The sequence below is a fragment of the Osmerus eperlanus genome, chromosome 21 (assembly GCF_963692335.1).
Source record: "Osmerus eperlanus chromosome 21, fOsmEpe2.1, whole genome shotgun sequence".
NCBI classification, from domain to species: Eukaryota; Metazoa; Chordata; class Actinopteri; order Osmeriformes; family Osmeridae; genus Osmerus; species Osmerus eperlanus.
Genome location: NC_085038.1, coordinates 3,697,155 through 3,709,756, shown reverse-complemented (window position 1 = coordinate 3,709,756; position 12,602 = coordinate 3,697,155). Strand labels below are relative to the sequence as shown.

Here is a 12,602-nt window from a genome sequence, read left to right as displayed (position 1 = left end):
CCATTTTCATTCTGACCTCCTGGACTGCATGTGACATGCGTATGCCATGGTTCTCTGGGACCTCATTGTGATGCTCTGTCTTTGCCTCACGAATGCCAGCACCACTCCCTAAAGAATGTGACCAAGTTAGGGGGTTGGCTTGGAGGAGAATTGTTGGGGATTGTTTGGGCTGTTCCAGGGCATTGTTATGGAAAGTGTAGGACATGAAATGGTCTAAATAGAAACCAGATCCATATCCTGGAGAGAGATCCAGAAGCATGTCACAATGTACAAATAATCTTGACATTTTGTTTCTTCATCTTTTTTTTTTATCAAAATGACCATAGTCCACAAAAAATAATATATTCATACACTGCTACTATGCACAGATGCACTACACATTTTCTTTGTGATATTGATTACTTGTGGGTATAACGTGTACAATAGATGACATTTGATTAAACTATGGCTTTGATTACAGATTCTATGGTTGTTATTTTTTACACAAATATTGAAAGGATGTCCCTGAGGATTAAAAGAAAATGTTTTCTCTGAGAAATGAATTTCCGTCTTATTCTACTTCATCCAGGCCATACTTTTCTTTCAGCTCCTCCACGAGGTCAATGTAAGCTTGTGTGGCTTCTTCTTTGGTCATTCCTAGACTCAAAAGCACACAGACACCAAACAATGTAGTCTCTGACATGAACCAATACTCTTGTGATACAGGTTGTTAACGCAAATAGTCATGTTGCCAATCTTACCTTTCTTTACGATCCATGCATCCCATTTAACTCTCCCAGCAAAGTCAAATATCCCAGGCCGCTCTATAGACACAAAAACCTGTCTGAGTTACTCAGATCATCAAACCAGAATGACTCAACAAGACTGCCACGACACTATATCATATTAAAAAGACTGCTATTGGAAGTTAGGAGGTGCACAGGATTTAGGAATGAGATCCGACTGGTTCGGCAGCGATCGAGACAGAACACTCACCGAAGGGGACATCCCCCACAGTTGATTGCTTGTATAAAGCGTAAACGTGATTCAGCTCACTCCTACATGGTCGGACCTTCAGTATTTTTACTTCATCCACAGCTTTCTCAAAGTCAGCCTTGAAAAGCACAAAACACACACTGTATTATGAAAATGGAGGTAGTTTCTCTCAGGGACATAGGAAGCTACAGAAGCCAGAGACAACACCCATGTGATACCCAACTGTACTGCACTTTCTATGAACCCTTGAGAAAACACAAGTGATATCCTAAAAGGCATTCAGAACACACACCCGTCACTAAACAGACCTCGTCCTTGTCTGTGTTTTGGGGAGTCAGAGTGTGGAGGTTCAGCTTACCTGAGACATGGTTGTGAAGAGTGAAGCAGTGCTCTGACGCCCCTCACAAGTAGAATACTACTCTCTTTTATTTACCAGGTGTTGTCCTGCACTTGACGGCTTGTGGGAGGATGGTCCCGCATACTCATTGGCATTTTCTTTAGGTGGGGCAGGGTGAAATGGGAGGAGTTTTCCCAGCCATGAAAAAGACAAGTTTGACAGGTCGAACAGGCCAGACCTGTAGCTCCACAAGAGGGCAGCATCTGCTCACAACTACCCACAGACATTTGCCTCATCGCTGCAAGAATGCACCCATTGTCCTCACAATCAGAGGACATGGAGGGTGTCAAAACGCAGTAATAACCTGCTTTATTCAACAGTCTTGTGAAATACCTGTTGATCTAGACAGCAAAACTCAACAGCGGGGTAAGTTGTGAAAAACAGTGTTTATTCTTCAAGCATAATGTAAATTATCTGATGGCATTTTAAGAAATTTTCTGGATTTCTTTGGGAAAGACTTGATAACAAGCCAGGTGGAAACACATACAACACACAAGGAAGTAACAGTCAATGAATTTAAAATAATTAGCGTTTTCTTACATGTATCGTTGCATCACAGTTTGGTAAAATGTCTTCATCTTATAAAATACTCTTTAAATAACATACTTTACAGATCAGACAGACACGTATGCAGCTACTGAAGGCAAGCAGGCCAGCAAAGACTGGACCTGACGTTATATTTGGCAAAAATAACATCCTAAAAAAGAACTAGTGCATGAATAGACTAAAATGAGTCTTCAGCTGTTTTAAAACAAATAACATATTTTCAAATTACCAGCTTAGGTTAGAGAACGCATTCATTCTACAATTTTGTCTCCGAGGTTGACCTGTCCCACCCCTAGCAACGGACAATGGTAACCAGGAAGCCAGCTGAGATTTAGACTCATTACAAGCAGACCTTGGAGCCAAAGCATTAATTACAACCACTAAAGAACAAGCTCAAACTTCGACAAATCTACACCCCGGTCTATAATTATGATTTATCCGTAGGCTTTCCGCTGATTTAAGAAAATACGTAATTATGATATAACACAAGACAAAAAAGAATTTGATCAGTAGGATGCATTGTTTAGACCCTGTTAACCAGAGATGTCATGGACTGCAGCTAACAGGAAAACAGAAGCAAACACTAAGAAACACAAACAATGTTCCTAAATGATATTGTTACCAGGATGTTTCCTGCTGAGCATCAGTAGGTGACCCACATGATGGAAGGCTGACTGTAAATAAGTGCTGAAAATGACAATCATCTGTTGAGACAGCAGGCGGCATGGAAGTCAGTGTGATCCTAGAGAGCTGCTGGTGGGATGTTCATGTCCTCTCTGATACAGAGATGCCTCTGATTCACACAGTGAATCTCTTACATCTACACGCCTGACTTCTGCTTGGGTGTGTGTGTCTGCCTGTGCACGTGTCTGCGTATATCTTTGTTTAACTACGTGTGAGTGTGTGCGTGTGCGTGTACCTACAGCCAGCATGTGTGTGTCTACAAAGCAGCATGTGTGTGTGTGTGTGGTCAACATAACAGCGTGTGTCTACGGTCCAGCATGTGTGTTTGCGTGCCTGTGTGTGTGTGTGTGTCTACATATAAATCATCCATCCGTCTTAGACTCCGCTGACGTCGTCCATGGAGCTTCTCCCGGCATCCTCCGGCAGGGTGAAGCGGATGTGGCGCTTCTCCTCCCAGCCCCGGCGGATCCTCCCCAGCCTGCGGGCCACGCAGGGCAGGGCCAGACCCAGCCGGGCCAGCAGCACCCCACAGGGAACCACCGCCACCAGCAGGAAGGGCGGGGGTAGGTAGAAGCGGTACTGCTCCGGGTCCAAACCCCGGTCCCAACCGTAGATCAGAGTGTGGAGGGTGGCCATGACTAAGGCAGCGTAGCCCAGTCTGGACTGGAGGAGGGGGGAAGGGAAGATCATTATAAAAAATAATAACAGTAACTTTATCCATTCATCTGAATCATGTGTTTGGAGCAGGGAAACATCTAAAACACACAGGACAGTGGGCCCTGAGGACCAGGGTTGAAGACCACTGCTTTAGACGGAAGGTTTCACATGTAGGTTAAGTTAATAAATCCATCTCTGTCCTTAGTGAGTAACTAGCCATATTATGTTTTTTGTGTGTACACAGATAAACAGGAGTTTCAGCTGTGTGTGTCTGCGTGCTGTGCAGGGGGAGGGCTGGCCAGGGCAGAGCAGACAGAGCTGCAGGACTTGGAGCAGTCTCCTCACTGCAGCTCATCAGCTCTCCATGACGGCTGCACAGCTCTCACACACCCTAGGGGAGCACTGACCTACGCAACTCACATGTCCTTAATGAGCCCCTGCAACTGTGCGTGTGTGAGAGAGAGGGGGTGGGAGTGTTTGTGTGTGCGTGTGTGAGAGAGTGAGTGTGTGTGTGGACGTGTACCTGTGGCTCCACTCATTATTGCACTGCCCATGACATTAAGAAGAACAGGAAGACAGATAACGAGCCTCTTTAAGTCCGGGGGGGGGGGGGGGGGGGGCTGTTCCACTCGCCTCTTTCACACAGCATCTACAGCTCTCTGTACAACCCCAGACTCTTCATCAACACACATCTACAGTACAACCCCGGATCCTTCAACAACATGTCGACAGCTCTCTCACACAGGAAAACCCTGGATCGTACAGTAGACAGTACAGACCCAGCGCCACCCTTGTGTGGATCTCTGCTGACAGAGTGAGGGACCTCTGTCCTACAGCAACACCAGCCCACTAACTTCAAGCCTTTTACAGACCAGCCCGGCCATCAGCCGGACAGCTCCAGGCCCGTCTGGTGGGCGGGAGTTGGGTCGGGACAGTGATCTTGATGGGTAGCGGGGCCGGGGCCGAGGCTGCTGGGTGTGGGGTGCCTGACAGGCGGGGCTGAGCCCTGGGCTTTCATCACGGGGGACTAGCAGCATGTGACTGATCTCAAGCCAACTGGATCAGCTTAGCATAAATACGTCAGGGAAGTTCAAAAGCGACAAAGATCGACAAATCCCTGGAAAATGGAGGCATAATAGCAAGTCTGGGCCCGCTCTGCGTGCTGGAGGAGGGCCTGGAACAGACACACATGGATGCCAGAGTCTCTAAGCTCAGATGTTTATGCTGTTTGGAATACACAACTCTCATGGGCTGACTGGCTTCCTTAAAAGCTGTAACTCAAGCAGGTGTGAAACTGTTCTACTCAGACTGTGTGCGTGAGTGAGTGTGTGTATGTATGGGAGTGCGTGTGTGTGTGTGTGTGTGTGTGTGTATGGGCAGAGCAGCACGTCACCTGTATAAAGCTGAATTCCCTCCAGTTCAGGGAGTTGGCCACGGTGGGCAGGGATGTGGCGGCCAGCAGAGAGAGGAGACCCAGAGCCAGGATGCCTACAGACAGGTAGAGCTCCATCCTCCAGACCTCCTGCTCCACCCAAGAGTCCTCCTGGCCTGCCTTCACCTGACCACACACACACAGAACATACACCCACACCAATAAAACACACATCCACCACACAAACAGAAACACACACGCCAAAAAAAAAAACAGAGAACCTATACCCTTCTGCGTCCTGGTGGTCCGTACCTGTTTGAAGGCAGCGTTGAGCAGCTTGTAGCGGGCCGACTTCCTCATGGGCAGACACAGGCTGTAGACGGCGTGCAGGGTGGCACACAGGAAGCTGCACAGACCCAGCTGCTTGCGGCTCCGCAGCCAGACGTCCAGCCAGGCAGGAAAGAGGCGGTACTTGGTGCCCCGGGACAGCTGCAGGAAGGCGGCCAGGACGCCCGGAGCGTAGACCAGCGCCAGCAACACCAGGGCAACACACGGGAAGGTGACATTCACCGTCTCCACGGGAAGTTTGTAGAACACGTACTTCCCAGCGAAGAGGTAGGGGTGGAGGATGTCCCGCAGGAAGTTGTAGAGGTAGAAGAAGAGGAAGAGGAGGAGGGTGGCGAGGGCGGGGAGGCACCAGGAGGGAAAGAGGAGCAGGGGCGTGTTTTCGATGTCACGGGCGGCCGAGAGGGTGCCCATGTCTACGGGGTGGAAGCCTGTGCTGCGACAGATGTGGAACACGGAGTTCTTAGCCTGGCTGCTGTCTCCACATATCAGCACCTGGAGGGGGGGAGGGAGCGAGGATTCCGTCAGAGCAGTACTGCTGTCGCTCCCACTTTTATCATCGATCCAACACACACACGCGTTCTGGAGCAGTCGTAGTGTGTGTGTGTGTGTGTCGTTTGTTCTCCGACACACTCCCCCCTCCTCACCGTCTTACCTGTCTGCTCCCGTCGCGCGGGCCTGTCTGCAGGGTCCAGGCCGAGATCACGTTGAAGCCCTTCACCACACTGCATTCTGGGAACATGGCGGCTAGCTGCTCGGCCTGAGAAGGGCCGTCCCTGTTCAGACAGGTGCTGTTGCTAACATCCACAACGGCCTTACCCGCTAGCGCCTCCCGCAGGCTACCCAGGGTAGAGTAGTGCTCGGGGTGGATGGCAACGAACACCAGGTCAGCCTGTGACGCGGCCTGATGCTGGCTGGTCACCTCCACGTCCTCCGGGAACAGCGAGGAGCAACGTTTGGGGTTACGACTCCCCACAACCACCGGGAACCCCGAGGTCACGAGCCTGCGGGCCAGAGAACGGGAAAAGTCTCCCGTGCCCAAAATGCCAACTACTGGGCTTCCTGGATCAGACATGGAGGCATCTGGGTGCTGAGTGGCCCGCAACAACGGCTTCCTAATCTCCTCCTTTGGCATCATATGCTAGGAGTGGGTAAAATTAATAAAACATTGGTTCATACCTCGTTGCATACTTCATGTTTGAGTTCAGCTCTACCAAACTAGAATTTCACTTTTTTTTTTTTACTTAGGTCACACTACAAATTCACGTTCTTGCAGGCTAGTACGGAGGACTGCTCATGTGACTTAACCGGAAATTGGGACAGTCGATATAAAGAGATATGCGTCATCTCACCTTCTACATATTCCTTAGCAAGACGCTTTTATTAGCCGTTAGCTAGCTAGCTAAGTCAAGTCTGGCTTGAGTCCCTTTTCCTAGTGTGCTACCTGCCCACCAAAGTAAATTCCTTGTTTGTGACCACTTACTTGGCGATTAAACACTATTCTGAATCAGATTCTGATTCTACTGTTATACAGTCAAAAACTCGGCTGTCCTTGGTTGAACTTGCAACCAACTTTGACAGAAGGTTAGATTGACAGATGATTGGTTGTGTAAATTAATTCATGTTGTTTTCTGTGTGTCAATATCATAATTGTATAGCAGCGTAACGTAAATTGACGATACGCATGGTGTTTACAGGCCAATAGTTTTATATCTACTCACCCGTCGGTTCTCTCTTGCTTAGCCGTTTGTTCCTACTACTCCTATGACACAGCACCGAGTCCCCGCCCTGTACCAAGTCCCCGCCCAGTACCGAGTCCCCGCCTAAACTGCCGTCCCTGTGTGTACGTGAGATAACTTTTCCAAAAGGAACATTTCGCTCAAAATAAAACGGAAAAGTCGTGACACTTTTATGAGTGAGATTTGAGAAAGAGGATTTGAAAGGTCATGCGTTATTTGAAAAAGCACACCAAAAACATTTACAATAGGTTACACATTTTTATACGTTTACAGGTTCTGTTTTGACAAGACTTTCTTTTTAGCTTGTTTGTCAGACTGTTGCTAAAAGTCATTTAGAGTCCCAACCTGGGGGTATGAATGAAAAACACAATGAAGCAAAAGTGAGGGTTGACTGCAGGTCAGAGGCTGTCAGCTCTAGTTCATCATTGTGCCTTTGCCACTTGCTAAAGGTTATATCCCCTAGGCTTACATCTGTGCCACTCTATAGTGCATGTGTTTACTTGTCTATTTGACGTATTCATTTGTAGGCGATGATGGTTTCAAGAGGCCAACCACTGGGTAGAGGTCATGGCTAGTTCCAGTCTCAATTGGTTGATTAAATGTGATAAGGAGGATTTTGATTCTGAGCAAGTATGTGTTGTTTTCCTGTCATCGTTGATCTAGCCTTCTGTATTTCCACAGTTTAAGAGCAGTTGTTTGTCATCTGTTTGTGTGGTAGATGCACCCCAGTCATGCAATGTGTTTTAGTAGCTAGCTTTCATCTGGTGCGACAGGTCTATCCGGACACACGTCGAATGCCAACCACGTCCAAATCCATTCCCCTGCCCGCCTTCCTCGAAAGCCAGCCTGCTCCTCAGTATTACAGTAACCTTGCTGCCGCGCGTCTGTCAAGATGAAGGGGGAGAGGGGGTGTGGGATTCCTTCTGTGGGCTCTGTCTTCGATCAGAAACACATCCCCCAGGCACCCTCTTCACTCTACTTCTATCAAGGAGGCCAGTGTCACACCTATCCACATTCTATTATTTTTACTACATTAATCCCAGTTTATGCGATATAGGATGTAATGTGATGAGTCACATCCTGTCACCAACTTGCAATGCATTGAAATTGTGCATTATTAAGACAACCTATTTTCATTGTTCTACTGTTGTTTTGAATGTACAGGGGTTTTTGAAAAAGAAGAACGAGGACTAGCCGAGAGAATCTCATTCTAATCCACATCTTGACAACACCCATCTATCTTTTGCCTGTCGGGATGAGATGTCACGTAAAGCTACTTGAATGCCAGGGTGGGAATACAGGAAACATCCAGCCAGTTGTAGGAACCTCTGCCAAGTCATCCACTGGCGAGCTGAAGCCCAGATCTGTCTGCCTGGCCGAGGACGAGGCGCTAGGAGATGGGCACTAGTGCTGCCGCGAGGGCCATATGAGTCAGTCTCCACGCATCATAGCAGTTTTCACAGGGCCACGTGCCAGGCTGAGGGAAGTGGGTCAGGAGGGACTGGAAGCCCCGGACATTTAGCCAGTGGATGTGAACGTCCAACAGGGTGACTGCGGAACACTAAAATGAGACCGCTGAGCGGCTCTGGCCAATGTCAACCAGTGGGTTTAGCCGCGATCTGCTATAATCTTCCAGAGGAGGAAGCTCATCATCGCCACCGAATTGCAGCTCAGTTGAAAAACTGCATTAGTGTCCCCATGAAGGTTTGTGAAACTGTGTGTTGGAGATTAACAGTTTGTCTAGGGACTCCCGCTGTGTTGACTCGTGTTTCTCGTGGCATTAGTACCATTTCAAAACCCAACGTCTTCTCTGAAACCCGACTCAAAACCGGTGTCCTTCCCACGCAACGGACAGGAAGTTATTTCTGTTTCAAGTCAGGTGTTAATTTGGCTGTATACACTCCCAGATCCAATATGGACTCTCCAGTGTCAAGTTTCATAATTATACTCTGAACCAAGCTAAGATGCAACAGATCTTTGTTAGGCTCTCCAGGCCTGTGTTGGGCCTCTCAGTATCCTGCTAACAAGCAGAATGACTGCAGAGATACTTTGACACGCAGGGCCTGTGTGTTGGACTGGAGCACTCTGGCCTGAAGACTGTAAGTGGGACAGTGGTGCGTGTCTGACTTGTTCTGCCATAGCCTAAAGGTGAAGCATGCTTGTCCCGAAGGAAAGGTCAAAGCCATGTGAGGCAGATTGAAGTTCTATGTTTCTCTTGGTACTAGCCCCACAAACAGTGCCTTCTGCTGCTACTGGATGGCTGACAGACTGCCACATGCAAAGGAGATGGGTACAGCTCAGGGGTAGATCGTTTGACGGCAGACCAAAAGGTTGCAGTTTCAAATCCTCTCTTCTTGTCGCCTGGATAAAAGCACTGGCAATATGAATGCATTACAGAAATAATTATTTTAGCAGGTGCTTTCATCCACAGCGACATTCAGGAGAGAGGAGAGGGATTCAAACCTGCAACCTTGATCTGCAGTTAAATGCTCTGCCACTAAGATGCACCCACCTCCATCACATGCACCCGAATGGCCCACGCTGGGGTTCCTCCTCCACCTCTCACCCAGCACACAGGTTCCTCACCGGGCACACAGGTTCCTCACCCAGCACACAGGTCCAGATCATGTCTCACTGGTGAGGCCTTTAAAAGAAGCAACTGCCCCAAGCTTGTTTCTGTCTCTGTGGTGGTGAGTTTTTCCCACACATGACATGTCTCCGTCTAGCCACTCAAGAACTCTCCACACTGCCTCCAGTCAAGCCGCCTCTGATGTGACACCGTAGTCTGTGCAGCACACTCCCAATCCTCCTTTCCATCCCTTTGTTTTTCCTCAGAGGCAGGACTTCAGCTGGATGTGGAGATGACTCACGCAGAGACTAACCTTCCCGGGTTTTTGATGCAGTCTTGTGCTGTGCGTGTTTGCAATGGCCATGCGATCCAGTGCTTTTCCTTTGCACTCATATCGCCCAGTAGCTGAAAAGCCAAATCAGAGATGGAATCAGTCTCAGAGGTGTCATTTCCTGGGATAAAGATGACAGTAAGCCCCATGTTCAACTACCCCCCCCCCTCGCCCCATCACACACACATACACACACAGCCCAAAGCTATATGCTTGGACATGACAGTCTGTTGGCTCAGCTGCAAGCATTGTTCACCCATGTAAGACTATCAACATGATGACTGGATTATCTTATTCATCGATGAAAACAATCACATGATTGTAGACATGCCACTGTGGCATCACAATCAAATAACTGTGTGAAATGTAGCTGTCACAACATTTGTTTCAGGCGCCTTATTTGGAAGGTTTTATATGTTCGTGACGAGATAAACAAGGTTGAGCAAACCTCCCAGCTGGCTATAGGCTTACGTTAACATGACCTCAGATCACCAAGCTGCCTCTGCAGCGTCCAACGACCTTGGCAAAGCCTATTTCAGTCAAAAGTCTGTTAGCACATTATGCTAATTGTTTCATAACGAAGCGTCCGTTATAGACTGTGAATCATTTGAATAAAGACCAAAATACATTGGATTTGAATGTGATAGCCAACCATATATTCAACACGTGAGAAATGAGTTGATGCAACTCTAAGCTGCAATCTTATTTGCTGAGACGGGGTGTGAAATGCTAAATACCAGCCCTGGAACATGCGGATTAACATATTTGTTTCAGACGGGAAACCATCACTTCCCTGGAGATTTGAAACTAATTGAAAAAACCTAAGCTGTGTGTTCTGTTTAGACAGTATGGCACGTTCCAAAGTATCATTCATCCTTGCCATAATTATTGATTAGAGATTATAATTACGGCCCTATCAGTAAATACTAATAAGTGTTTTTTTTGTTCTCGATTTTTAAGTCAAAGTAGCAACAAGCGTGGTGCTGACAGACAGCAACTCCTGAGAGGAGAAAAACTCACAAAATAAAATCCAATGGCGTAGTTTATAGCCTACCCATTGTTTCTTTTGTAACGGATAACGAATAGCCTACCGATTCATGTTTAACATTCTACAATAAACTAGCTCGCATCAAGCTTTACCTTTCCAATTCCTCATCAACCGAAACTTAAGGATTTGTATTTCATACATAAAGATTGCTATATTAATGTCTTGATCATAATCCTAACGGCAACAGGCTTTATTCTGTGTTTTGTTACGTCAGCGCAACCCCTCCTGCATCCAGATGGACTAGAATTGCTCAAGGCGCTCCTAACCCAGGCGCGGAGAACCAGCGCGAGCCCAGTTATGTCAAGACGCGTCGCCTCAGTGTGTGAGCTCTCTGACGCACTGTGATAGTGGCAGGACCGCCGAAGGCTTCTGGTTCCCAACGAAATAGATTTAGCTGTACTGAATAAAGAGAGCGATTGCCAACATTTTTGCGACTCAATACGGTTTATCTTTTGATCTTTCACAATTACTTCTCCAAGATCATCTGACTTTTCATCGCTTGTTCCTCGGATAGTGCAGAGGAAGCGACTTGTGGCGGCAGTGGTTGGCATCGTCATGGTGTTGGCCCTACTCATAGCAATACCGCTGCTTGTGCAAAGTTCCAAGACGTCGGCTCATTATGAGATGATGGGCACCTGTCGAATGATCTGCGATCCGTACACTTCAAAACCGAGCGCTACGGCAATGGAGGTGATGCAGGACCTTAACGCCATCCCTCCGCCGCCGTTGGCTCAAGGAACTAAAGGGGAACCGGGCAGGCCGGGAAAACCGGGACCCAGAGGCCCCCCGGGTGAACCAGGACCACCCGGTCCAAAAGGACCACCTGGTGACAGGGGTGATTCCGGAAAGGCTGTTTATCCGGCGGTAACGTCAGGGACCGCAAAGACCGAAACAGATGAAGTTAACACTTCAGCCGATGGCGCTAAGATAGCATTCTATGTAGGTCTGAAGAATCCCCATGAAGGATACGAGGTTCTCAAGTTTGACGATGTTGTTACAAACTTGGGAAATCAGTACGATCCATCTACCGGAAAGTTTACCTGTCTAGTGTCCGGAATCTATTTTTTCACTTATCATGTGCTAATGAGGGGCGGAGATGGAACCAGCATGTGGGCTGACTTGTGCAAAAACGGACAGGTAATCATTCAATAAATGTTGCAAAAGAGATACCGCAATGTATATATATATATATCTTTAGCCTAATTAGACATCTAAGCATGAACAATACAAAAACGTTCGCATTCATTTAAGCGCGGAATGCAAATGTATTTTTATGTCCAGTGCGCAAATTACGCACGTGGTTCCGCTCCAGACCAGTAGATGTAGTACAGTACAATCTCACAGTTGTAGATCAGAAGTTCCATCTAATAACTCGTTGAAAGTTAAAATGTGTGTCTGACTTCACAGGTTCGGGCAAGTGCAATCGCTCAGGATGCGGATCAAAACTATGATTATGCGAGCAACAGCGTCGTCCTACACCTCGAGTCTGGGGACGAGATTTACATTAAACTGGACGGAGGCAAGGCTCACGGAGGCAATAACAACAAGTACAGCACCTTCTCTGGTTTCATGTTGTATCCTGACTAAAGTTCCCCTCGGGTATAAAGACTGTTTCCTTTCCCTTTTCTTTGAGGTACAGTGCGCAGTAAAGTTCGTTGTTGGTGTTTTATTTAAGTTTATTCTCTGTTGGGAAAGTTCATAAAATCATCAGGCTCTTTACTTATGGGTAAAGAGATTTACAAAGTAAATTAGGGTGATTCGTTTGAATGTGATAACCTTGAACAGAATACATTGTGTTCAGAAGTAGCACTTACAGTATGTGTATCTAAAAAGCAACAGCACAGAGATGAACGCAAACTTTCAGGGCCATGGGTCTTGTGCTTCAGCTTTCATCACTGTGTAAAGGCTTTCATTGTATCGGATTTTGTCCTGGTGTACA

At 47.4% G+C, this 12,602-nt stretch overlaps 3 protein-coding genes across 3 annotated transcripts; 1 reads left to right on the top strand and 2 right to left on the bottom strand.

The window, feature by feature from the left end:
- Positions 1–285: 285 nt before the first annotated feature.
- LOC134007183 (acyl-CoA-binding protein-like) lies at positions 286–1,491 on the bottom strand. The gene is made up of 4 exons (XM_062446411.1): positions 1,334–1,491; positions 976–1,093; positions 741–803; positions 286–636 (listed from the first exon to the last, which is right to left on the bottom strand). The coding sequence occupies exons 1-4, from the start codon at positions 1,340–1,342 to the stop codon at positions 551–553; spliced, it is 276 nt and encodes a 91-aa protein (XP_062302395.1). The 5' UTR covers positions 1,343–1,491; the 3' UTR covers positions 286–550.
- Positions 1,492–1,653: 162 nt separating this feature from the next.
- Positions 1,654–6,784, bottom strand: steap3 (STEAP family member 3, metalloreductase). The gene is made up of 5 exons (XM_062446408.1): positions 6,698–6,784; positions 5,632–6,117; positions 4,944–5,471; positions 4,653–4,817; positions 1,654–3,265 (listed from the first exon to the last, which is right to left on the bottom strand). The coding sequence occupies exons 2-5, from the start codon at positions 6,112–6,114 to the stop codon at positions 2,978–2,980; spliced, it is 1,464 nt and encodes a 487-aa protein (XP_062302392.1). The 5' UTR covers positions 6,115–6,117; positions 6,698–6,784; the 3' UTR covers positions 1,654–2,977.
- Positions 6,785–10,967: 4,183 nt separating this feature from the next.
- c1ql2 (complement component 1, q subcomponent-like 2) lies at positions 10,968–12,599 on the top strand. The gene is made up of 2 exons (XM_062446881.1): positions 10,968–11,800; positions 12,071–12,599. Exons 1-2 carry the CDS (start codon positions 11,219–11,221, stop codon positions 12,248–12,250), a joined length of 762 nt encoding a protein of 253 aa, XP_062302865.1. The 5' UTR covers positions 10,968–11,218; the 3' UTR covers positions 12,251–12,599.
- The last annotated feature ends 3 nt before the right edge of the window (positions 12,600–12,602 follow it).